The sequence below is a fragment of the Cyrtonyx montezumae genome, unplaced genomic scaffold, assembly GCF_038088225.1.
Source record: "Cyrtonyx montezumae isolate F1298 unplaced genomic scaffold, pur_monq_1.0 scaffold_13, whole genome shotgun sequence".
In the NCBI taxonomy this organism is placed as follows: domain Eukaryota; kingdom Metazoa; phylum Chordata; class Aves; order Galliformes; family Odontophoridae; genus Cyrtonyx; species Cyrtonyx montezumae.
The window spans coordinates 19471240-19498863 of NW_027071859.1; the positions used below are offsets into that span (position 1 = coordinate 19471240).

The window sequence follows — 27624 nt, forward strand, 5'->3', positions numbered from 1 at the left end:
TGGCATAAACAACAGAGCTGCTGGGAAGTCTCAGGAATGATACCCTACAGAGGACAGGCAAAATCTACTGCAAGGCTTTTAGGCTGTTAGTTGCTCTGCTGAGTGCCTAGAAGCTTTGCTTGTTCCATTTCCCCGAGAGTTCTGGATTGAGCTGTGCCTTTCAGAGCTGTTACCCTGCCTGATCTTTGGCAGTGGTCAGTCAAACACTAAAGTTAATATTGTGTGTTTTATTTGTATTATTATTTGTATTAACATTGGAGTGATTTACACAGACAGGGCTTCTGCACGTGCAAATTAATTTTTTTTGTTTTATCTGCTAGCCCTGATAACCTGATAAAATAACAAATCCTGATATGTTTCATTCCAAACAAAAATCAATACTTTTTTCCTTAATCCTTATCTCATTTCTTTTAATAAAGTAAATGGAAGTCCCTTTTTGTTTCTGTAGCACTAACATAATTATATTTTCCTTAGATTTTCTCTTAAAATCACAGTGGTTGTTACACCTTTATGGTCTCAGTCCTGAGAAACAGTGCAACAGCAGTAAATTAGACTATAAATCAACGAATCGCTTAGGAATTTTAGATTTAAGACCCTGAACAAGTACATTTGCTTTGTTGTCCTTGATGTTGAGCAGACATTTCATGGCACTGCTTACGTGAAAAGCATGAAAGTATTGCTGGTGAGGCACCATCCTAGCTGTAGTTTTTTAGGGAAGAGATTTCAGTTGAGTGACCGTGCCATCACCTCAATAGTGACTTTTTAAAAAGTGCTTTTTAAAATGAAAATGAGAATCTTTGCAGTACTGCTATAATGAATGGTAATGATGTGAAATAACTTTCAAGACCTCTTTTCCTTTTGTTTTGTTCCTGATTTCTGGAAATAAACAGTGTAACATTCTTGCATTGCAGCAGTGCCAGGAGTCAAGCCCTGATCGGATTATGTTGTATGGTTTAATGATGAAACCCATCCAGCGCTTCCCACAGTTCATTCTGCTGTTGCAGGTAATGAGTATTTACCAAATGGACTTAGCCAGGAGTGTACTCAATGCATTCTTGCGTTGCTTGCCTGTGAGCTTTCTGAGTAGCTATCTTCTGCTGGAGGGGTCATGCTACTGTGGGAGTGACCACTGAATCATGAGGAAATAACAAGGAAGAGAACATCAGTGCACAAAAATGTACTGATCTCTTAGTCTTACTGTACAGACAGGCAGTAAGTATACTGCAGGAAGATCTCAGTAAATTTGATTTACTCTAGGCTACTATGTTTCCTAAACTAGACATAGCTTCTAAGTCCCTTCACATGAAAACTGTAATTGGGAAGTACTACTTATTCATATCAGTTGGTTAGGTAGTAACACTTTAAAATACTAATAGAAACAGTGCAGTATTTTTTTCTGCTTAAGCGAAGTGCAAGATGGAATTCACAGTTCCCTAGTTCCAGAACAGCTTAGTGTTTGTAACTCCTTCCAGGCCACAACAAATCTACACAGTGAGTGCTAAAAGTTCAGTGTTGTACAGGTGTCACACCGAGCAGGCTCTGGGATGAAGGTCCAGGAATTACTGGTGAGATTCAGAAGTAGTTGTGGTGGGAGCGTGAAGCTAGGTAGCTGTGGCAAGAGTTTTAAAGGTAGCAGAAGAGATGGAGATTACTGTGGCAGGAAGTTGTAGTGAATATGTGGTGATATTTAAGTGCTGTGTGAAAGGAGCATTGTTCCAACGGATTCTTTAGAAGCTATCAAGACCTCCATAGAGTAAGTACAGTCTGCTACTTTTGGATGGGACCTGGGGGTGTTGGTTGATCATTGGCTGAACATGAGCCAACAGTGTGGCCAGGTGGCCAAGAGAGCCAATGGCATCCTGGCCTGCATCAGAAATAGCGTCCAGCCGGAGCAGGGAGGTAATCATCCTCTGTACTCAGTGCTGGTGAGGCCGCGCCTCAAGGATTGTGTTCAGTTTTGGGTTCCTTGCCACAAGAAAGACCTGGAATGTGTCCAGAGAAGGACAACAAAACTGGGGAGGGGTCTGGAGCACAAGTCTTATGAGGAGCGGCTGAGGGAGCTGGGATTGTTTAGTCTGGAGAAGAGGAGGCTCAGGGGAGGCCTTATTGCACTCTCCAACTTCTTGAAGGGAGGTTGGGGTGAAGAGGGGTTAGGCTTCTTCTCCCAGGCAACAAACGGAATCCAAGGAAATGGCCATAAGATGTATGAGAGAAGGTTTAGACTGGATATAAGGAAAAACTTCTTCTCTGAGAGAGTGGTCGGGCACTGGAATGGCCTGCACGGGGAGGTGGTGGAATTGCTGTCCCTGGAAGTGTTCAAGGGGTGTCAGGATGAGGAGCTGAGATATGGTTTAGTGCTTGTGGTAATAATGGTAATGGGTGGATGGTTGAACAGGATGATCTTGCAGGTCATTTCCAACCTTGTGATTCTATGATGGGCAAGCTGTCAGTGTACTAATGAGGAATAATAACAGTAATAAAGATAGTATAGTAGAGATAATATAGATATTTATAGTAATAGATATTATAGACTTTATAAAGATATAGTAGAAAGTATCAGAAAAGTTTAATTTTAAATAACTGCTTATACACCTACATACTGTAATACTGTTTTTTAAGATTACTAAATACAATGTGCAACTTGTAGGACTTGTTTACGTACATATTTTTGCATTTGATGATTTTAGATTCTTTCTGTGTACGTTCTCTCCATAAATAAGCTGTATGCAACTCCATCTGGTATCTTTTAAAAACTATTAAGATATCCTGGAAAATAACTGAAGCACTGTCTGAATATTCATTAGATATGTATTGGTTTTATTCTTTAAAGAAGGTGACATTAACTTACCATACAATCCATACAACATCCTCATGTCTTTTGCATTTGAGTTTGAAGTTGAACCTTTTTTTTTTTTTTTTTTTTTTGCTTGTTTGTTTTATCATTACTCCTCAGGATATGCTGAAGAACACGAATAAAGGACATCCTGACAGATTACCCCTGCAGATGGCTCTTACAGAACTTGAAACACTAGCAGAGAAGTTAAATGAACGAAAAAGGGATGCAGATCAACGCTGTGAAATAAAGCAAATAGCAAAAGCGATGAATGAACGTTACCTGAACAAGGTTAGAAATGTGTGATGAATGACTTATTGTTGTTAGTTTCTGGCCTTGAACAATCTTTAGAATGGACTCTGAAGGGACACCTGTAGGCTCTTCTGTGGTGCTTAATACTGTGGGGTTCTAGTGGTAGATGTGAATTGTGCATCATCTCCAGGACTGGATGGGTTTGCTGGTTTTAACCATTTGTGTGTGGAGGGGATAGTTGATTAAATAACAGCAACGTAGGTGTTTTGTGTCAGTGTAGAACATAATGAGATTCCTGTTTCTGTAGTTAAGTTTTTGTGCAGATCTCCCGTGTGAGAAAATTCAACTTTGAATTTGTCTTAGAAGCAAGGAGTTATTCCTGTATAAAGGAAGGAGCCAGTTCCTCATACAGCAGTGCTTCCAAGTGTGGAGCAGTTCAGGGTGTGCTGTGGAATGTGTTCATTATCCTCCTTGTTTTAAGGAACATCACAGTCTGTTTCATTCATACTCCTGGATCATACAGCATAAAAGTCTTTGAAGAACTATAGATGGTATTTGGTGGGAGGGGAGGAACAATTTTCTTTGAGTCTGTTAGTAGATATCTGCACTGTGAAAATATGCATGCTTTTTGGCACCATAACTGCCCTGTCTTTCCTAGTGCTTCAATTATTGTTTTAGTTAAGTTGCAGGTGATTTTGCTGTGGACTTACACTGGAATGGAGTAATGAGGATGTGCTAAAAGAATGAAAGGAGTGTTTTTGTTTGTGATTCATAAAAAGTCTTGTAGTTTTAAGAAGAGAAAGCAGTCAACCAGAATAAGCTCGTCTTAACCTATATATTGAAAATGAGAGACTAAGTTTATTGTCATGTTGAAATAGTATTTCCATTCTATGTGTGTTGCAGGATGGATTTTGTGATTTTACTTTCTTTTCTAGTTCTCAAGCTCCTGCTTTTTGAATTAGCTACTAATGATCGTGTATTGAAGACATAGAATACACCCTTTAAGATGTGGCCCAGATTTTCTTTTATCCGTTGACCTAAACTGTACAGTGTTATATTCAGTACTGAGAGGACTCTGTGGGATATACCTTGTGACTTAATATTTGCTTATACAAATTTGGAACAGTGCCAGTCAGGGTGAAACAGGCAGGGAAGGATGTGGATAGATAGGAAGTGGGTGAGTTACAGGCCATTTGGTTCTCTTGGTTGCTACAGAAATGTCTCTGACCTGTGAGGAACTGGTTCATTCTTGCACAAATTGTTGAACCTCAGGGCTTGAAAGAAAACTGCAGGAACAATTTACATGTCGTGCATCTTTTGTGCATGTCATAGTCTTGGCAGTCTGTGGAAATATGTCAGCTGCACTCCTTAGCTGACTTTGTGAGCCAGACAGAGAAGGTAAAAGCATTCTTGTGGGACTTGTCCCTTTGGGATGCCCGGAACCGTGCATAGCATTTAAATGCACTGCTAAAGAAGAAAAGAGGGAAGGAAACAACAGAAACTGTGGAAACTATGATTTTTTTTCTCACTAGGGGTCCTTTATCAGTATGGAAGACTTTCAGTGAGAACTGCATGTTCCTTATTAGGACTGCAGACCCTTGCAGGCCATACTTTTGGGGGTATATGCTACTGCTTCTGTAAACTTTTCTGTAAATTAAATCAGTAAAAAAGCTTAATTTACTTGGGAAACTCACCTGTGAGAGTTTATATTAATATGGAAAACGACTATTTTATCTTTTTTGCACTGGATGTTAGGTATACTGTATAATATGTCTAATATGGAACACCACTTGTTTTTAAAATCTAGCTACTCAGCAGTGGAAACAGGTACCTCATACGGACTGATGATATGGTTGAAACAGTTTACAATGACAAAGGAGAAATTATCAAAACCAAAGAGCGACGACTGTTCATGTTAAACGATGTGCTGATGTGTGCAACAGTAAACCTGCGGTGAGACTTAATTTGTATTTGTAAAATGACAATTAAAGCTTAAGCTGGAAAGCATGAAAATGAAAAAGGTTTTTTGTTTTTTCTATGGCTAATGAGTTCTATTAGTTGTCATAATAAATGGACAGCTAGGTTTCATACCTAGCACTAGGATAACTTCATTCTTATATATGTTTAGTGGAGTGGAGGCATGCTGCAGTAGGATTTTTTTTCCTTTCTTCTTCCTTAATTTCACACTGTCACACATCTGTAACTTGACAGAGTTTCCAAAATTAAAACAAAACAAGAACCAAAGTTAATGCATGTAGCCAGAAAAACGCTGGAACTTAGTAAAGAAATTCCAGCTGGGGAAGGGTTTTTATCTGAGACCAAACACTGAAGGTTGAAAGCTGAGGTACTTTGAAGAAGGCATTTTTCCATCATGCCTTCTGTTTTAGTTGGCTGTAGCTGTTACTGTTACAGTACCACTGTGTATGCCAAGGTCATACTCACATTCCAGTTTTGCTTGTATCATAAAAAGCTTTATACGTGTTGGTACATTCTGACAGAGAACTTGTAGACTGCATCTTCTCAGAACAGCTTTTCTTAAGCATAATATTAGTTCATTAGTGAAGTGTGAATGCAATGCATATTTTTGCATTTCTGTGAAAGCTTGGTCTCATGTTAATGAGCAAGAAGTACTATGTAACTTGTAAATGTATGACTACATTTCAGAAGATGCACAAGCTTATATCCAATTATCCCAGGACTTGCATTTTTTTCCTTCACAGTTTATTCCATTCTTTTGTAGTTTTTGATTATTTTATCTTTTTCTTCGACTTGAGTGCACTGGAATTTTTAAATAGTCTCTGAAGTGGCAACATGCACTCTGTTTTCCTTGTAAAAAGTTCATAATTATGCCAAGACTCTGGTTTCCTTGTTAAGTCAACAGTTCCAGTTACCACTGTTGTTCTTGTAGACATTAACTGGTCTTTAGTGCAGAAGGATCTACTGAAGAAACTGAAGAACTGAAGAAAATCATCTACCAAATTTAATGTATTGCACCAGCATCCAGTCCAGAGTTTTTGGTCCAAAGAAATGCTCATTTTTGAACGTACCTCTTGATTTGTGGAGCATCAGTTGTTTTCAAACTCTGTTTTGTGCATGCCTACAAATCCTCCCTTGGAGATTTAGTCTTCTTCAGAAACTTTACACATGCAGGAGGAATCAGCTCAGTTTTCTTAAGCGCTTTTTGTCAATCATTACAGAAATAGTCAGATATCCCAGGAGCCTTGGGACCATTGGTTCCATACTAATTTTCTATAACTGGCAAAAGACTCCACTTCTATGGAGTCCATGACCTGCTGTAGGTCCTTCTTCATATGCAGTCTAGATGACTGGCTTGAACCGGAGGCCTAATTTTTAAGAAGCAAGAGTTGGATGAGGTGGATACTATCCCTAGCAGTTAAACAGCTGTGTCCTGCTGTGTTTTCTTTCTTTTGAACTAGATCTAGAGTTCAAAAATATTTATTTAAGTTCTGGCACTTGTGTTTTTTCTGTTCATGCTTGCCTCTTTGTTGAAACAAAAGCATGACTGTGTTGTGAATAAGTAGCTGACTAGCTGGACCTTAGGACTTAGTTACTGTTCCAAGTAAATACGCTGGGCTGATTTCTCCCAAGCTTTTAACTTGTATATTTTACATGTACCTTTTACTCTGCCTCAGCCAACATTTTAGTCTCTTTTGTACTTGAGAGTAGATGTCTGCTACATATGATTGAATGTGTGAATAAAGGAATGAAAAAAAACAAAAGTAGCATGAATACTATTTCTATTTTAAGTGATCTTCCTAAGCATGTTGTTTCCTCTGAAATGCCTGTTGTGATATACACTTCTGTTAGCAGCAGCTCCCTTGTAGATTGCTCTCAGAAACCACAGCAATTACAAAAGGTCTGCTGCAGAGAACATCGTGCGTTGTAGGGCTCAGCTGAAATGTTTGATAGGCAGCCTTTGAGAGGTTGTCTTCACCTTTCTTCTCCTGGTGGTCTCTTGAAGGTTCTAACATCCATAGAACCATTTAAGGTTCTAAATGCAGCAGGTACTACTTACTAGCACTGTTGCAGGTATTGTCCTGAAAGACAAAAGAATCAGGAAAACACGGAACCAATGTATTGTGTAAGCACTTGAATGAAGATGTTCAAGTGCACACTGATCTTAAAAAACGGTAACTGATAGGTTTTTTTTTTTTTTTTTTTTATAGAAGTAAAAACATAGAGGATCTACCGCTGGTAGTCCTGTGCTGCCTGTAAATAAGTTTATTTGCAGCTGCACAGCTGATCTTTTCACTCACAGCAGAGGTTAGTCACAGAAGTCGTCCTGATGCATGCGTTTGTTTAATGCTGTGCGCAGAACTCAGGCTGATAAATGGCAGATTTTAAAAGTTAATATATAGGATGCAGTTAAACAGAGTGACTTGTCACTACAAGGATTTGTATTTCTTCCAGAACTTCCTATGAAAGCGGTGGCACTATGACAACTGGCCAGAGGTATTTATTAAAATGGAGTGTACCACTGGGACAAGTGGAAGTCATAGAGTATGGGAGCAGTGAGAGCCAAGGAGAGAACTGCAGGTTTCCACCCCAGCACTCTGCTGAAAATGTTATTGTTAACTCTAAGCCAAGTAAGTGACAGCTGTTCTGTGCTTATAAACTTTTCTTGTTAAAATCTGTATTTCAATTGCAATGGACCACAGAATACAAAATGTGGTGCATGAAGAGTTCTGTAACATGATAATACCTCTTTCTTTGGAAACTGAGACTCCATAAAGTAATAGAAAATCTCTTGCCTTGCAAAATGAATTACTTGTATTTGTCCTATTTCACAGAATCACAGAGTTGTAGGGGTTGGAAGGGACCTCCAGAGATCATTGAGTCCAACCCCCTGCCAAAGCAGCTCCCTAGCCCAGGTTGCACAGGTAGGCGTCCAGGAAAGTCTTGAATGTCTCCAGAGAAGGAGACTCCACCACCTCTCTGTGCAGCTGTGCCAGTGCTTCGTCACTGCTCTGTAAAGAAGTTTCCATGCATATTTGTGTGGAACTTTCTGTGCTTCAGTTTGTGGCCATTTCCCCTCATCCTATCACCACACACTTCTGAGAAGAGTCCAGCCTCATCCGTTTACCTCCTGCACCTTAGATATTTATAGATGTGGATCAGTTCCCCTCTGAGTCTTCTTTTTTTAAGGTTTAACAGACCCAGGTCTCGGTCTTTCCTCCTAAGAGAGGTGTTCCTTGCTCTTTATCATCTTTGTAGCCCTCAGGCTTTTTCAAGGTTTTATGCATGAGTACGTAAACAGTTGTAGAGTTTTAAGCCATGAATGTGTATGTACATGAATGTGTATGCAAAAAGGTGGAATAAGAGTCCTGTTACAATTGTTACTGGAGGGCAGAAGTTATTTCTGTGAAGCCCATAATATCCTTCAAACACGATATCAAGTTCTTCAGGAGAACAGAAGAACATTTAACATGAGCTTTAATGAATGGTTTTGAAACAATATGCCAATAGGTAACTTTCTCCCAGCCTCTCTACAGAATTGACTTCTGGCTCTGAATTTTGCAAACTCTTTCTGTGCTCATTAATCCCTTCTATAAGCTTGCCAACTATCCTCAAGAAGTATATGAATTTCAGTAGTTTACTCAGTAGCTTGCCCTTTATATGTAAATAATCATTTTGATAGATTTTGTCTAAATATTAGTTATGCTTACAAATACAGTATATCTAGATTGTGATCCCTGTTAATGGATTGTAATTCAGATTGGTTTCATTGCTGACTGGGGCAGTTTTCACACTGCATTTATTTATATTGCACACTTTTGCCTCATGAATTTATTTCTCCTTACAACACAACTGTGAGAAAATATTGTTTTAGAACTGTCTTAGGTACAGCTGCTGCATTTGATACCCTTCTTATTTTTAGTGGCAGTTAGTGTCTAGCCTTCTTGGTCCTTTGCAAATATCCTAATACCACCTTTATAGGTATTTGTGTCTCATTTTCTAGTATGCCTTTATTCTTAAAACTTTTTTAAAACATTAAGAGGCTGTTTAAATAACGAGATGAGAATTCTTAAATTATTATTTATCATCTGCTGTATGCATGACACCAAGAATAAAGTGCATAAGGGAGCATATTAATTAGAATCAGAGTTTCTCTTGTAGGAGCATGTAGGTGGAATAGTTTGTTGGACATTTTTAGTGCAGCTTTTTGCAGCAGCTTCATAGCTGGATATGCCAAGTCTTTCCCAGTCAGCAAAAAAGTGGGAGATGAGGGGGAAAAAAGAAAAACCTTTCTCCAAACCGTCCTGTAGAACCAACTTGAATTTCATGGTATGTGGTGACATGTCCCCTTAGTTCTAGTTTTTTTGTCTGTTAAAAATTAAAGAAGCTCAGAAAATAGTCGTCTTGTAGAGAGGAAGGTCTGTTAAAACTGTGGAATTGTTCACTGTTGCTTAATTTGCGCTTACCAAGATAGTAAAAAATTTTACTGACAGTGCAGCACTATGATGATAAAGATTTTGTCATCATCGAATAAAAAATACTGTATTTACCACAAATGACAAAGCATTACCAGAAAAATATTCATTCACTGCATGAAAATATATGACTTAGTCACCATAAAGTTATGTTTCCTTCTGTTTTTGAAGTATACCAAGATACTGATGTGACCTCATAGAATGTGGTTGTAATCTATCCAAGGTCAAGACAACCTAAACATCTAATGGTTAAGAGCAATTTGTGATGCTGAAGGCAAAATGCTAGCTTCCCATAGGGTAGAATCTTGTTATAGAGCTATGATTTCAGCTCTTGTTTCCAGTTTATGCGATCTGGAGAGATGCAGAGTAGTGATGATTCTGTGTAAAAGCATTGAATAATAGAGAGTCAGCTCTTCTACTACTAGAGAACTGAGAAAGGAACATTTCTATCTGCTGTGTTCTAGGTCGAATACCAGTTAGGCTGACTTTCACATTACTGCTGTGGTCAGCAAGGATTCCTGATGGCTTCTGGTTGTGTGCGTGTGAGGGTTACTGGTTGTTAATTAAATTTCTCTTATTGTGGCTTATTTTTCTCCACCAAAGTCCTTGGTATAAGAAAGCAACTGCCAGAAGTTTATCTCACTATTCTTGGTTAAATGCAGTTGGCAACTTGAGCTATCTCCTATGCTGCAAGAAAGGATAGAGTTGTTTAAAGATACAGACTTGTATGTGGGTGCTATATGAGAAAGTAATGGCTGAATTTTAATTTATTTTCTGTAGGTTGTAATATGCTACTGGTAAAAGGTTGAAAAGTTTTATTAGTACCTGTAAGTAAAGGGCATGCTTCAGCAGAAAAAAGGGTTGTGTAAGCATCTATTTTAGTGGCAAAATGATGCATTTGCATCTTTCTACTCACTTCTGCTTTGTGTAACAGTCTTTTTTTGTCTTTGAATTCTGCAGGAGAACCTGTTTAGGGGTTGTTCAGTTCATGTGTTCAGTTTAAGCTTTCTTGTCATTTGCCAGGAGATACTGTGTAGCCTAAGGGTGTGTGAGGGGAAAGCAAAAATTTCTTCTTTGCTTGATCTGTTACGCTCTTTCTGTCTTTGATGTGCTTTTGCCTTATTCCTGTTATTTTCCCCTAGAACCAAAACCAAAATCTTTTAGTTACAAACATAGAGAAAGATTGAAGTATCAGCTGTTTCGCTGAGAACTTTGTACACTTTGTAGTGCAATAAAATTGTAACTTGTGTATGCTCCCTATAACAATATTTAAAGTACAAAACATTTCACTTTTTTTTTTCCCCTAAAAGCAGAAAAAAAACCCAGCATGTTTATGGAATCTTTTTTCTTCGAGCAGATCAGGCAGAGGCTTGTTCCCTATATTGGACTTAGTCTTATTTGAAAGTCTGTGAGGATGAGCCTCGGCATACCAAGCAGAATCATTACTTTAACTTTGTGTGCCTAAGAGGTCTGATGTGTTAATTTTCATCAGCTAAATCATTTGCAGAAATTTGTGAGATGAAGTTCTTCTCTAGTAAATCAGCAGACTGCTTCAGCTAGGCTGTTGTTACTCTGCTTTCCAATACCTTTGATAGTGTGGGTTCACGTGTAGAAGCTGAAACCCATTTATAACGCTGAGAAGTTGAATTAATACAGGAAGGAAGGAACACTGTCATCATGAACAGGAAGTTATGTGTCCTTGATTTACTTGTACTGGAAGAGTTATGTTGTATAACATCTTTCAGTAATTGGTATTTGAAGTGTGTTTGAGGTGATTATGGGAACGTTTGATTTGTTTTTATGGTAAGATGCAATAAATACTATAACTCTAGGTGTAGTTGCTAAGCGTGAGAGATCAGAACTGTGATTCAAGACCTAAAAGGAGCTTGGCAAAAGGATTATCTAATATGGGGATAAATTGAGGTAATAAGTGGTTGGAAAGATCAAAAGAAGAGACACTCAAACTACATATCTTTGATACTTTATGTCAATTAATGAATTCCGTTCTTCCAGACAATTTTATTGATACGTGCATTGTTTTCACCTTGTGTGTCTACACAACTGAAAACGATGGGTTCAGCATTCACATCTGGACTATTGTTTTGACTTGCCTTGGTTTCCCTTTTGTCTTCTTTCTTTTGTCCAAGATGGTTACAGGTAACCTGATTTTAATGGTCCTGGGAGAATGGGTGTTTTGTTACTTGTTTTGCAATGGGTTTAGGTTTTTGTCCATGGGTGAGTCATGGGAAGCAGAAAACAGTCAAAGAAATTCAGACGTAGTCTGTGTAGAAGGGATCTAATGGAGAATACAGTTCACCTAAAACCACCCACAGGTGAATCAATACTGTAGATAAATGAGCACATAGAAGAATTGGAGAGTAATCCATGACTGTTCAAGTACTAACTACTGCTAACCTGAATTTTCTGTCTTTGTTTTGTTATTTGAGATTATCTAAGCATCTTAAGTATTCAGGTTAGATATTAGGAAAAAAGCTTTCCTCATAGGAAGTGGTGAGGCATTGGAACACGCTGCCCAGAGAAGTGGTGGGCTCACCATCCCTGGAGGTGTTCAAGAAAAGAGTTGTGGCACTGAGGGAAACAGCCTAGTGAGCATGGTGGGATGGGTCAACAGTTGGACGAGGTGATCTTAGCAGTCTTTTCCAATGTTAGTGATTCTGATTCCAAAGTAATTGATACGGTTGTTCGCCTGTCTTTTTTGCATCCTGAATGATTTGTAGCAGTTGAAGGAACTTCCCTGCTGACTGTTTCCTTGCTTTATTGTTTATTAGCGATTTTCTGTTGGCTTTTCAGAAAGCTTACTGCGGAGTTGTGTCCTATTGAGTTGATATTCATTCAGTCAAAAAGGACAGGGTGGTTGAATTTGTGGAAAGAGGATAACAAATTAAATGCTTCCAATGTTCTTGTAATGAAAAAAGAGGATGGGTGAAAGAATGGTGAATACAATTCATTTTTTAATCTACTCTTAAGTGTTTGTTTCCAAAAGCTATAAAAAATATGGTCAAAGGTAGCTTCTCTTAGAAATGTGCTATATTCACTATATTCTACTCTAAAAGAATGAGAAGTTGATCTTCACTCGTAAATCATCCTTCTACAAACAGAATCGCTGAAAATGTTTCACTGCTCCTTAAAGAGGAATAGAGGTACATACTGTCCAGAGTTTGTTTCTTAAACCCCAGTGTATACTGTTACAATTTCTGCTAACTATTGACAAGTGGTCAAACGTGGATTATGTGCTGAGATAATTCCTGTGTGGTGCTGCAGCGAGAGTGAACACACTGAGTTTTCTGTTTTCTGATCCTCAAGGCAGCTCAAAATTAGAGTGAGCTGTGGAAGTTTTTCCACACAGTTATACTTAAGACCATGCAATAGAGGCTCAGAGGAAACAAAGAGAGAGGCCTAAACTTATTGCACTGAGTGAGGAGCCCCTGCGTGTCAGCAGCACCTTGGCTGTTGTTAATTGTATTCATTTGGAGTGATACACAGCATAGGCTATTATATCAGGAAATAAGTATTTAATTTCAATTAAAAAGGCGAAAGAGAAAATGAGCAAGACCCATCTGTATAGCATAGATCATGCAATGTTGAATGTAGGTGATGACAGTAAAATCAAAAAGAATTAACACATTTTTATTTATGACAGAATTTTAGTGTTATTTTTTGTATCACAGGTTTGCAGTTCATAATGAAAATCAAACCTCAGCTCTGCTAAACTGACTTCTCTACTTTCCTGATCAGACTTAGGAGGATAAATCTGTACTCTGTTCCCACTTTCTTGTGGTTTTGATCTGTGTTGTTTTTGTTTGTTGTCAAACGTAGTAGTAACACAACACTGACATGCAGACGTGATACTTCTGAGTTTCCTTCTGCTTTATGCAGTCAGTTCTTGTAGATCTCAGTGTTACCAGGGTAACAGGTACTGTGTCTGATGGGCCACAGTGTGTTCATGCTGTTGTCAGTGTCTCACTCAGTGGAAGGGCAGAATTAGTGCTGCTGTCAGCTATTGCCATTGAAGCTGACTTTTGCTGGTTTGTCTAATAAGAATTGTGGAGTTAAGGAAGGAAATAGTAAGTTTTGTCATCACTTTAAGGCTGGATGATTGTAATAGAATGCCCAGAGTAAGCAAAACTTAAGTATTAAATGACATAGCAACTCTAGCATTGGTGATAAGAATTTAATTGATGGTAATGGCATGAATTGCTAGTTGAACCAACTTTCATCTTTGTGATGTGTGTAGACTAACATTGTAAATCTTAGTTTCAAAGCTAGTCTGCATGCTAAAGCAGATGTAACATGTTCATAAATGTAAACTGTCATTGATATATGTGAACGAAAGGTCAGAGATATTAAATAAATCTCACTCCAAATGCAACAAACTGGTGACAGGAAATAGGTCAGTGGTTGAGCAGATAAGTTTTCAGCTGGTGAATTATGTGTAGGATAAATCAGATGTTATATTTTTGTGTCACCTACTTAAAGAAAATACTCTGCTTTTCAAATGACTTTCAGCAAGGTTCACGTTCAGTTCTTAGCATCCTTTTCCTGACTTACCATCTTGACACAGGGTAGTGAAATGAGCTGAAATCTAGCTATGCTCAAGGGAGTATGGAATAGGGAGGTAAAGTTCCTCACAGTGTGATTTCAACATGAGATACGGACAGTCTAGTCTGAACTCCAGTGAAAACCTCTGTCAGCTTGGCAATTTGCAGACTTTCTTTCTGTGTGTTCACATGCTCACTTTCTCTGCCAGTTTTAGCTGATGTTCATCTTCTCACATCCAGTTCCTTTCTTACCCTTTATACCCACGCAGTCACACCATAGAGGTTGCATGCAGCTTCTCTCTCTTTTTGTGGGCAGAGGTTTCCAGGTCCTTTCCACCCTCTAATGGCCCCTTTGGGACCCTGTAAGAGGAAGAGGTGTGAAAGAACTGTGGTACCTCTTTTCTTTCACTCCACAGTCCCGTTGTTTCCAGGATGTTCCATCCTCATGGGAACAGAGCCAGGAACTGGAAGAGCTCTGACTTGTAACTGCAGTCAGGATACAGCCCAGGAAAACACAGCTGTCCTGATGGTGTATCATAGAGCAACTGTCTGTGTGCTCTGTGCCTGTCACTGCACTGGAGCTCCGATTTTCCTCCCTTTTGACATAGCTGTTACAGTCATCAGGAAAAAAATGTTTATTATGTTATACCTCCATAATTCCCTGCAGTGTCAAGATTATCTGGAATTTAATGTAATCCCTAAGCTGTGTGTACAACATATGAGCTGCTTCTCACCCTCTTAAAAAATTTTGCTCGGTGTTCTTGCATAATTTTACTTGTGAGTGGTACAGCACGATAAATTGCTTGCATTTGTTACTTTGCGCAGTATTTGCAGTTGCATGCTGTTGATGTTACCTGTGCTAATACTGTGCTCAAGCTGTGTGAGTAAGCAGTTCCGTGTCTGGACAGTAATTTTTGTGTGACCTGTTTCTTCAGTGCTGAGATCTGACACAATATTGAGACAGGTCTCAGCATTCATGTAATTACCACTTAAGAGCTGTCAGGAAGGCAAAGCACGTTAAAAAGACTTGTCACAGTTAAGACCTGGGAGATTTGTTTCCCAGATCTGTTTTATGTGTGATTGGTGGCTTTTGGGACTTGGTTCTTTATCTGTGATTAGAGGCCTGAAAAACTCCCGTCTTGCATGGCAGTGCGAAGAAGCACATTAAAGTGTTTTATAAGCTCAGGTTATCAAATTCAGTAATTAAGTTCCTAGAAATTGCTTATAGATGCTTACATGACTATAGTATGATTAGAATTTATTCCCTTGCAGGGGTTAGGCTCATTAATGTCTCCTCGTGTATATGATAATGCTTCTCGTGTTGGGTAATGATGATGATATGTCCAGACTGTATTCGTAGTTAGGCTTGCTTACCCCAAGACTGAATTTAATAGTTTGTTCTCCTGATCTCAGGATTTTTGTTGCTTGTCACTTAGTAGTGTATGTGCTGCTTCTTCCTGTACTGTGTTAATAACATTGGTAAACCTAATTCAGGGTCACTGTGAAGTTACACGTGAGTACAGCTGCTCATCTGTTCATTAATGGCTGTCAACTAAGCTTTTGTTTTCTAATTTTATTCCTGGTTTCCCATTTGCTTGAATTTCCAAACCTAGAGACCAATACAACCTTGTAAATCTTTATGGAGTTTGGATCTGAGAGTTTTTATGAAACCAGAAGTGAACTAGATTTGAACTACAGTTGCTCATACTTTTTCAGGGGCATGCAAGCAATGGAGATCCAGAGTTTCATCTGGCATAAAAGCACAAATGGCATTAAGGCAAGAAGTCTGCTTTTCTTTTTTCATTCATCTATGGGCTTGTTTGTCTTCAGATTCCCTCCCAGAAGCTAGGATTTTGGGTTCCCAAGACTACTTTTTTGGTACTTTCTGGAATTTCAGTTGTCTATTGAAACAGTGTTGTAAAAGAAAACCAGAAAACAAAACCTGCACGCATGCTTTCCTGAGGTGCCTATGGAAACAGGACCAGCGTGTGTAAGCGAGGCGAAAGACACAAATAGGAGTGATGTCGTGGGAGGAGCTGTCAAGTACTTGGCTTACATAACTGTGTGTGCAGGAAGCTTGTTCAGCATCTAAAAATAAAATCTCATCTGCTTTGTCACTGGCTGTAAGATTCATAAAGAATTTTCAGAGTTTTCACCACCCGCCTTCCCATGAGAGTGAGATGTGTTGTTATAAAGAATCATAGAATCACAGAAGGTGTTTTTTGTTTTTGTTTTTTTTTTTTTCAAAGGGCAAGGATGTAGTAATTAGCAGTGAACGTCGTTATCAATTGTTAGATAAATTACAGTATCCCCAATGTTCCCAGTGTTCATAATCTTTTTGCCAACTGAGTTGATCAGTTGCTGAGATAGATGGGTTGTGTTTGAAAATATTATGTAAATAATATTTTGTATTTGCATCAATAATATTAATTCCTCTAGACCATCTTAGGGAGAATATTTTTCTTAATCTATTACTCAGAGCAGCTAGAGGGAGTTTGTTCTCTGTATTTTGTATTCCAGTGTATCTGAAGGTACAGGATCCCATACCACGTGTATTGGAAGAATTCCTAAATTGCAGACATCGAATCTTGGATCTTATTAGTGCTTTCTGTTTTTCCTTCTGTAAATTAATTCTCAAGGTCTCTGGAGAACTGGAAACTATTTTCCTTAAGGTGTAAGGCTGCCTCTGGTTCCAACCTCATTCTTTTGGACATTATAAACTGAACAGTGATATGCTCTATCTGCTGTTCCTTTAGGGAAAATCACTGAAAACTTCCAGGAAAATCTCACATCTAAAGCAAAGCAATGGAGCAGTTCTGATTGCACTGAAATATTTTTAAATATTTTACTGACACACCAGTATCTTCAATAGGCTTAGGCTAAACTGTTTCATGACATCTTTCCAGTTTATTAGGAAATGGTCAAGAGCTCATCTGGTATCATTATTTCCCTTCCAGCACACTGCACAAATATATTAGGTTAAAATGTAGACTCAAGTGTTGTGGAAGGGACTTGTTTTAATGCATCATGCCTTCTTCAGGAGCAGCTTTTCAAGTTACCTCCTACATACATCTACTCAGATCCCGGATGATTTTTATGCTCAAAATGAGTATTGAATCTTTTCCAAATTTCTTTCCTTTGTAACTCTTGATGTTTCAGTATGTTGCCTGGCTACGCACAGATGGCTCAGTGGGAGGAAGCATTGTAAGTGTACTCAAAGACCACATCACAAATGGCAAGTCAGATTTGAGATCTATCAGTCAGCCTTTCAACATGGTCTTCAAATCTGGCATGTTCTTCAAGCATGCTGTTAACTTTGTGTTGCCCCTCAGAAATGCTGTGGCTTAAGTCAGGAAAGTGGCCTTTCCCAGTTTTGGTTAAGGCTTTTACATATGAATCACAGAATCCTTAGAGTTGGAAGGAAACTCTGAAGGTCATCCACTCCAACACCCCTTCAGTGAACAGGCTCACCACAGCTAGATCAGATTGCACAGGGACTGGTCCAGCCTCACCTTGAAAGTCTCAAGGGATGAGGGGGCATCAACCACATCTCTGGGCAGCCTGTAACAGCACCTCACCTCCCTCACCGTGAAAGATTTTTTTCCTTATATCTAATTTAAACCTACCCTCTTTAAGCTTGAAACCATTTTCCCTTGTTCTATCACCATATTAATGAACTTTCCTTAAGTATTATGCATTGTCTGACTTCAGGCTTTACATCTCTCGGTCAGAGTAGTCTGTCTGAGGACTTTGAATTTCTCTAATGCATCAGATTTCAGTTCATATCAGTATGTTGTTTTCAAAGCAATTTATATTGATGATTTTTGAACAATGTGGGGGAAAAGATCATTACTATAACTATGCTCAAAGCAGATCTTGTCAAGATTAGTTACTTTGCAGTATATGAGATACCCAGGAGGGTATTTGATAACCATCTTCTACTTTAATATGACATGTAATACAGATATACTTGTAAGAGTACTCGCACTATTGAGACTAATCCTGGCTGAGGCTTCTGTTTTACATACTTGCCATTTGGGTTTATTTCATATCACTTAAAAAAATAATTATCCTAATCAGAAATTAAGTAGAAGTTTTTTGAATTGGAAGGGACCACCTGAGCCATTATGTCTGCTTATATAGTAACAGGCATTTAATTTATAGGTGGCTGCGTCTACTCTAGGCATGGCAACACTTTTTTTATCCCTTTAGCAGCATAAATCTATCATAAATTAGTTACTCACAGTTGAGGAAACAGAACACATCAGAAGCTTGTGGAAAATGTGAGTAACAAATCATCACAGTGAATAAATTGGTCGTGTGGTAATTCTTTGGGATGAAGAACAGGGCACGTTCAGTTCAGGGTGACAATACCCAGTATGCCTGTAGTACCCATGAGAATTTAGAATTGCAGGGAACTGGATAGGCAGTGATCCCAAGGGAGTGGTGCTCTGCCAGTGCCCATTAAAGCAGCTGTTGCTGTGCTGGTCATGCAGTGAGAGCTGCAGCTGCTGGCTGTACTCCCTACCAGAGCAGCATGCAGCTGTGGGTCTGCCAGTGTGATGCTGTGGAATCAGCCAGGGGTGGTCACAGGAAGATTGGCTGCTAGGAAGAGGAAAAACACCAATGCGAGTCTTTAATTCAGGTCCTGGTTCATGTTGGTTCCAGAGCATGACAGATCTCCTCTACATAAAGGTGGTAATGAATCATTCCTCCCTCTGACCACATCCAAGGCATTTTTTCTATGTGTATATTTGTGCACAAATACTAATTTTGCCTGTACCAAGTTAAGCAGACTTTAACCACGCCCAGGGAGTTTCCAGCAGGCTTTATAAGTGGATTGATGTTAATGGGCTGGAATTGCTTCTGCTTCAATTACAATTACTTCAAATCAGGCAAAGCTGGTGAATTTAACATGATGGTCCACAGCATAGGTCTGAGAAACAAGAAGGTAGAAGTTCTAGTGTTATACTTACATAAACTCAACTAAAGATCAACAGTTTAACTTAGCTGCAAAAGTTAAATTTAACTTCCTTTTTCCCTCTAAAGTAATTGATAGCTTTTTTTTTTTTTTTCATCTGTTGTGGATACTTTTAAAAATAATGCTGAGTAAGGGGTTAGGCATTTTGCATGAATTTCTGGTTGCTGGCACTGAACTTACCTGTTGCAAGGAGGCACAAATTCTTCTGGTAATACCTTAGCAACAAAGGATTTGATGAAAAAAAAATTCCTCTGCTAACTTGCATGTGGCCAAGATTTTACCCTTGATCCGTAGGCGGAATGCAAAACTCTGCTTCCTGAGTGAGGTACGTGGTTATTTGTTACAACACGTGGTGTATTCCTTCTGTCTAAGTGCACCATTCTATTCAACATGTAGGGTGCGTGGAGATGGGAACAACTGTCCCTAAATTCCTGTGGTTTTTTTTTTTTCTGACATTGGAAAATAAAATTGTTTTGGAATTTGATAGCAGGAGTGGCTTAGAAATGGGAAGGAAATTACTTTATCATTTCTAAAAGTTTTCGAAGTACAAGAAACATATCTTCCATATCATCTGCCTTGGAATGAAGCCAAGAGTTTATCAGTGCTTTCTATGGAGAAAAAGAGAGAACGCTCATCCAAACTAACCAGCAATGTAATGGACAGGGAGCATTTTTATTGGGAAAAACTTTGGCTCTGCATTGAGAAACACATCTGATGAGCAGACTGTATTGCCCCCACTACCACCTACTTCACCCAGGAAAAATCCTCCATCAGACAATTCTCAGCTAAACCAACTGGTAGCTAATGCATTTTTAGCCACCAGGGATCCTGCACACTAATCCTATTTTAAAAGATGTTATAAGTAGCTCTTTCAGGACCTGATTCAGTGGTGAAGTTGCAGTAACTTTTAATTCATTATCCAGGCACAAATTAAGTGGTGAAATCTGAGAGAATTCTCTTCCAATGAGTACATTGTTATGATCTCTGTTATTTTTCTGCTTCATTTTCTGCCTGCTAAGGACCTCCAGAAAATAGCGATGATGGCTGACCATTAAAATTTTGTTTTAATTTGTCATCTTGGAATATCAAAGGATGAAAACGAGCTCTCTTTATTTACTGGTTTGGTGTTTTTTGGCTTTCTTTTCTGTGCTAAGAACTTGCCCTTTAATGAGTGAGCCTAAAATAACTTCAGTTTGTTCTTTCTAAATGACAGATTTTCATATACCAGGTTATTTTATTTGCTTTGACACTCTCCTTGCTTCCTTTTTACCTTGATTTATTTAAATACTATAAAACATGCATGATGCACACAAAATAGACTCAGGTGACAATCAGTGAATGAAATTAAAGATATATCCCTTATTCTCAAGGCTGAAACCAGAATATTTATGAAAGCATTTGGAGCTGCAGGGAGAAGCTTGTAGAGGAGATCGGTTTTCTGGTGTGATGGCAGGAAAATCCATTGCTATAAGTAGTTAAAGCTTGCTTTATGGCCTCAGTTGAAAACTATAGCTCAAAGTCATGCTGCCTGGGTGCTTGCTATTCTGTGGCACTGGGTAGTTTCCTGTCCCTGGCCTGCTTTTAACTCTGTCTTTATTTAGCTGCATAGAGTGATCCTGGCTTTTAGATTTCAGAAATAATCATAGGATCATAGAATGGCTTGTGTTGGAAGAGACCTTTAATATCGTCCAATTCGACTGCCCTGCTGTAGGCAGGAATGCCTCCCGCTAGACCAGGTTGCTCACAGCCCCATCCAGCCTGGTCTTGAATGCCTCCAGGGATGGAGCATCCACAACCCCACTGGGCAACCTGTTCCACTGCCTCACCACAATCACAGTAAATATTCTTCCCGATATCTAGTCTAAATCTACACTGTTCTAGTTTAAAGCCATTTCCCCTCATCCTGTTCATACATGCCCTTATAAAAAGTCCCTCCCCACTTTCCTGTTGGTCCCCTTCGTGTTCAGGAAGGCTACTGTAAGGTCCCCTCAGAGCCATATCTTCCCTGTAGTAAAGGGCTCCAACTCTCTCAGCCTGTCAGTAATACAGCTGAAATTCACTCAAGTGAAACTATCTGTCCTATACGAGGGAATTATCACCTTTTTACAGCTTTTCACTACATTTCGTCTCTTAAGTTTTGCATTGGTCAGATCCATAAGTATAAATTTTGGAAATACTTGTGGTGTGTTTTTCAGTGCAACAGTTTGGTTTGTGTAACTATGTAGTTTATTAATGACAGGTAAGTGAACAGGCTTCTGCCAACAACTCAACTAACTGCCAATTATTTAGAAACAGGCTAAATTTTGTTTTGTAAAAGCTATCTTTCTGTTATTTAAATTTGTGGCAAAAATTATTTCATTTGTGTTCTTTACAATGCTGAGTATATTATAGCTGTCATCCAGGTTTGACTAGACTTACAACATTGAATGATCCTTTTCTTTGAAAGCTGTCCACTTGAAATCAACAATTTGATGTGTCCAGGAACTAGCAATTCTTATGCTTGATAGTTCATAATTATTGTAGAGAATAGTTAGTAAAAAGGCTTAAGCTACAGATTAAGAGAGGTTTTCAGATATTGTTTTTTCAAGTGTTTGGACTGGAGAAAGTGAAATTGCAGCTTAATGAAATTTCATGGTCTACAATTGTAGAAGTGATAAAATTTTGTTCAACGGTATCTAGAAGCTCTTCCTCTTAGGTCTGTCTACTTTGGGTTTCTTTCCTTTCATTGTATACAGTGAATGTAGTGATCTTTTCCTAAAGACTGATTTGTTTGTGAGGATAAGAAAGGCTCCATTGTATTTTTAATTAACATTCAGAACAGGCAAAGGAGGGTGGATGGAAGTTGCATCTATTCTCTGCTTGGATAAGTAGTGTAAATGCAGCTGTTTGCTGCTCAGTGCTTAAGGGCAGTGCTTGGAAATCCTTTCATTGGTTCCATTTACCAGAACATCTACAAGCAAGGGAATAGTTTTCAGTTTTCTGGGCAAGTGCAATATCTCCAGTTTAAATTTCATTTTCCTGCAGTGAAATGGAGAATTCATAGATAAAGTAACCCGTTACATTTCCCTTAGGTCTTGTCGTTTTACATTTTCAAGGTTTCAGACAGATTTCTTCAAGGTTTCAGACAGATTCCTGCCTTAACGTCGTGGATTATGAGAACAGCCTTGATCTGTATGATAGCTCTGTGTTTGGTTTGTTGCATTTTGTTGGGCTCCTGGTTGGGTTTTTATTCCATGCTGGTCCCAGCCACGCAGTGCTGACACCCAGCTGCCCTGCCCACCACGGGTAGCACAACGTGGCCATCCCTGTGCTGCTGCCAGCCTGCAGCCCTGGGCCCCCTGTGCTCCTGCAGTGTAATGTGGAGTTACCTGGGGGGAAATGGCTGCCTGGAACAGCAGCATGCTGCTGAGTGCTCCTGGGTCTTCCATCAGCTGCAGTCCTCGGATTAATAACAGAATCACAGAGTTTTCCATGTTGAAAGGGACCTACAAGAGCCACTGAGTCCGCTCAGGAGCACTCAAAATTCAGGCCGTATTTTGAGAGCATTCTCCTTGTACAGTGGGGTTTGGCATATGGACTTGGTATACGTAGCTAGAGTTAGATTTACTTCACGTTCTTGCCAGCACAGCATTAAAATCCTCCTGGTCAGGATGATTTGCTGCCCACAGACTAGCTTCCAAAACTGTGTGTTGGTGGAAGGGGAAAGGACTTGTAGTTTGAGCGCTGCACTGCATTGAGATAAATAATCTGCAGGGGTTTCCTGGAAAAATAATCCAGCCTGGTTCCTGTCATTCCAAAGGGCAACATGCTGAGTCTGTGTGAGGCAGTGTGGGGCTTGGGGGAGGGAGGTTGTTGCTTCCACAGGAGCTGTATATTCATCCCTCTGCTAGCATTGTGTCTGGGAGCCAAGGTGCTAGCAGGGCTTCAAAAATTTGCACACTAAACTGCCTATTTTATCCTATCAGAATGCTTTTCTGAGTTAGTGTTTCTTCGTAAACGTACGTACTTAATAATGGCTTGGGCAAGATATTTCTGCTGCTACTAAGACTGGGTGCTGTCCTCAGTGCAGATCTTTTTTCCACTTGTCTGATTGCAGTAAAATTGCACGTGGTTCAGTGAAATGATAGGTTTGTGAGTTAGGTTCATGGATAGAGTTAGGATGTGGGTATACAGTCCTGAATTGACATGCTAAAAAAAATTTGGAGTTTAAAACAGACTCAGTATAGACTACAGATAAGTCTTATGGCTTTGTCACATGATGAATTGTCATATAACAGCAAGCCTGCTGGTTGGTGTTAAGCAAAAATTCAATTATCTAGAGATTTAAGGCTCAGTGAATCTTTGCTATTTGTCATAATTCTCATGAATTCCTATTAAAGATGTAGATGACGCTGTCCTTCATAATGGATGAACAAACTAAAAAGACAATATAAGGTGAACTAAAATGAAATGGGTATGGTAACACCTGTATATGGATATGTATGCCTGTATACAATAATATATTGCAACTGCTTCCCGTGATGCATTTCATAAGTATCTGTCTATAGGAACACTGAAAGCACCTGGAGCAGCAAAGTGAAATGGCTATGGTGTACACATAAATAAAACTGATTTTGGGATGTAAAGAAGACCCTATCTGCATATTGATGCATCAGTTGTTTTATGATCTTGAAGGGGCAAAGCCTATTTTGATAAACCTAATTTTCATAGTGTTAAGAAGCAACAATATGTATTAATGATATTACCTTTGTTATGCTTTCCTCCTTTAACAGAGAACTACATCTTTTTGTTATATATAACATTATGTTCTTGTTCATTTTAGACAAGCTGTATATGGGACCAGGGCAACTATACCATGATCTGCAGAACCTTTTACATGATTTGAATGTAGTTGGTCAAATTAGTCAATTAATAGGCAGCCTTAAAGGAAATTATCAGGTAATAAACAAAGCTGGATTTATTTTTAAAATGTATTCTTGTTGTAAAATAGCCCACTTGTTTTTCCCTAGGATCTGTGTAAGATGTTCTCTCTGTAAAGAAACCATCTTTATCTCCAGTAATTCGATTGCTTTTAAATGTTTAATGCTGTAAGTAGATTACAGCAGTCTTTTAATCTTGTTTTGCTTCGTTGTTTTTAAGTGTAGGTGGAAACTACAAGTGTCTTCATTTCCTCAGTAGCTGATAAGCTTATATGGAAACAGAATTATGTTTTGATCTTATGAAATTAGACTCTTACTGTTAGAGAAGGTAGTAGGAGGATGGTTGTTTGGAGTAAGCTCTTGATGCTCATACGAGCTTATAGTCTTAGCTTTCAGGGAGAAATTGTGGTTAAGTGCAAATCACAAAAGTGTTACTGGATGTTCTGATGATTTTTGAAAGCAATTTGCTTTGATTTTGTTCAAATCCCTTTCATTTAGCCTTTGTTCTAGCAAATAGATGTGGCATGCTAACACTGAATTTCAGAATGAGTTTTCCACATTTGTGAGACTTAAAAAATAAATCAGTAATGTTGCTTTCTTGTTTGCCTTTTGTTTTATGTTTTATATATACTTGAGTACATTTTGAAATTCCTACCTGCCACCACAGACTGTAAGTAAATGTGTGTGTATATGAAAGCTGAGTTTCTCTTGGAATATCCTGCTTCCAGAGTCAAGGGTATTAAGTAGAACATAAAAATTGATGCAAATGCATACTTTGAAGGACATTTATGGAAGCAGTCTGTTTGGACAAAATTTCACCAGGATATGGAGATGAATTTCAGCTGCATTATTGGAATTAGGCATACAGTAATATGGACTTTCATCCACTAAAATCATAGAATTAGAATATACAAAACCTTTCCACTTTTTGCTGCCAGTGACAGCCAACTACATTTGAAAAGCAAAACATTCAGTCAGTCTTTCCAGATAGAGATGTGTGAAGTAATTAGAGTAATTTAGATGAGGAATGAGGTCAGTTTATATTTATTTATGAAAAATACTTTAATTTTCATAAAATCTAACAATTGGTAATTAATGTCCTTTTGCATATGAATAACTTGGTTAGGTTGCAGAGAGTGAATGTTTGAGCATCTGACTTAAGCAGGTTGTAACTACACAGAGCTTCCACAATGGCTGTGTAAACATTTTTGCCTCGAAGATTTGAATAAAAACATTGGCAGTATGATTCACAGAGATTTTCTTTAGAAATAGAATGTATAGATTCTTGGCAACTGTTTGTTGAAATGGAGAAAAGGATTGTGTGTGCAATTGATTCAAATTTACATTTCTCAGTTTGACAAATCCTTAGTTGTGTTTTATACGTATCATCAACATCTGAACAGTGTGCAAGTAAATTAGATAATATGTGTTAAAAATCTTTTCAGGTATTTTTGAAGTGTTTATAAATTTGTCTGAATTTTCCATGATTAAAATGAGGACTAAGTGTGAGCCAGGTACTGGGAACACTTTGTACATAAATATCACCTTCAGTAGCTCATTAGAAATAGGTCAGTAGATGGTGTTGATCCTTAGCTTTTTTTTTTTATTTTAATTTTTCAGAATTTAAACCAATCAGTTGCACATGACTGGACCTCTGGTTTACAAAAATTGATCTTGAAAAAAGAAGATGAAATCAGAGCAGCCGATCGCTGTAGAATTCAGCTGCAGCTTCCAGGAAAACAGGACAAGTCAGTAGTAATTCTTGATTGTGAAACTTTCTAAATGGGTTTGTGCGTTAGGCAGAGTTGTACCAGAGAGGATGTGGGAATCTTTAGGTCTTCCTGCTCTTCTGTCTCTACAGTTCTCACCTCCAAATTGTACTTCATGTTAAAGCGTTAGCAACTTCCATGTTCCAGAACAGCACTGTAGTTTTTCTCCTTTTTCTCAACCTTAAATTCCTGATGCAAGAAGTCTTGTCTAAATCTCATACTTAGTACATTTAGAATGGCCTCTTTTTGTCTATTTGTTTTTGATTTATTTTATTGTGGTTTTTTTCTTGCAGGTCTGGGAGGCCTACTTTCTTTACAGCTGTATTCAATACGTTTAGCCCTGCAATAAAACAGTCCTGGATCAACAATTTGCAAATGGCTAAACTAGCCCTTGGTAAATCTTATTTTCTTACACTTTCCCTTTCAAGTTAAGATACAAAGTATAAAATGTACACTGTAATATATTCTTCATAGAAAATGATTTTTTTTGTCAAAATTCTATCCACAGATGTTGAAATTGCAGTACAGCAGATAATAATGATTGTGTATCGTTACAAAGTAATGATGATCTGTATGAGCTGTGATAACAATTTCAGTTTGGTATGTCTCAGTCAAGATGAATGAAATTACACTACATGACAGACTGGTGATGGAGTTACTCTGCTGTATAATTATCTTTTCAGATATTACAACTTTTCAGCCATATGCATTTGAGGCTCAAATTTCTCAGTTTGAGTTCAAGAAATTTTAGCTAGAAAATGATAGTAAAGCTGTTGGGTTCATTTGTTTAACTTCCTGAGCATGAAATAAACAATCGTGACATTTTAATAAGATAATTATTTAGTTGGATACGAGAAGCAAGTTTTTGTCTTTGGGATCAGAGTCACTTTTTTTAATATAATTACTAGCCTGTGCTAGAGAAATTACTGCTAACAAGTCTGATCTAAGTGGGAGCAGTAAAGAACATGCTGTCCTGTGATGTTATTAGTTTCCTGTGTTTCCTCAGAGCACCTAAGTTTCAGAAGTAACCTGGGATGTTGAGTGCCTAAGTTGAAACATAGAGGATATGCAAAATAGAACCAATTTTTGCCAGCACTTTCTCAAAACACGGTGTTTTTATGGCATCTCACAGAAGACAGATAAACAACAAAAATGAGGGGAAGCTGGACATCACCATCATTGCAGGAAGTGGATCCTTGGAGTAATGATAAATCGCACATGGTAGCAGTGTTACTTAGCTTGCAGAGAAACGGTCGTATTTGTAGGTGATAGATCTGGTAGGTCTGAGGAAAGGTTTGATAACATTTAAGTATTCAAAAGAGGAAGAGGAAGTTGTGCCTTTGCCTCTTTTAATAAGCTACTGACAAGATCATTAATGCTTTGCTAGTATCAAGTGTTGCTCTTTTGGTGTTGACAGTAGTTACATAATCTACTGTATTCAATTTCTGCTCAGATTTGTTGTTTATTCCAACAAAAGTATATATGACATGAGAAAAGCCTGATCAGTACTAACCAATTGTAAGATAATTATTTTCTATTTCTGAAGAGAGATGTAAGCAGTCATTCAGTAGAAGTGTCGTTGGGTGTTTGTTGTTTGCTCTTTCCATTACAGCGGAGGATAACCTGTTGGGTTGGTTCTGTGTAGAAGATGATGGGAATCAAATCAAAAAGGAGAAACATCCTCTCCTTGTTAGACACATGCCAGTGATGATGGCCAAGCACCAGGAGTTTAAGGTGAATAGAACTGATTATACAAAATTACAGTTTGTTTACTTTAGTGATGTCACTTCTAAGGAAATCTGTATTGTAAATACATCTATTAGTTCTCTTAAGTTACTGCTAATGTATACTTTGGTATA

At 38.4% G+C, this 27624-nt stretch overlaps 1 protein-coding gene across 5 annotated transcripts in view; it reads left to right on the plus strand.

The window, feature by feature from the left end:
- The window catches only part of ARHGEF10 (Rho guanine nucleotide exchange factor 10), a 108094-nt gene that overhangs the window by 47512 nt on the left and 32958 nt on the right, over positions 1-27624 (plus strand). For 4 of the 5 annotated variants that reach the window (XM_065730771.1, XM_065730774.1, XM_065730772.1 and 1 more), the window contains 8 exons: positions 912-1004; positions 2954-3124; positions 4893-5038; positions 7517-7692; positions 23900-24015; positions 25617-25744; positions 26059-26159; positions 27378-27499. In XM_065730771.1, coding sequence (XP_065586843.1) covers positions 912-1004; positions 2954-3124; positions 4893-5038; positions 7517-7692; positions 23900-24015; positions 25617-25744; positions 26059-26159; positions 27378-27499 — 1053 coding nt within the window. The remainder of the gene's footprint in view (positions 1-911; positions 1005-2953; positions 3125-4892; positions 5039-7516; positions 7693-23899; positions 24016-25616; positions 25745-26058; positions 26160-27377; positions 27500-27624) is intronic. The other variant, XM_065730773.1, reaches the window with a different exon arrangement.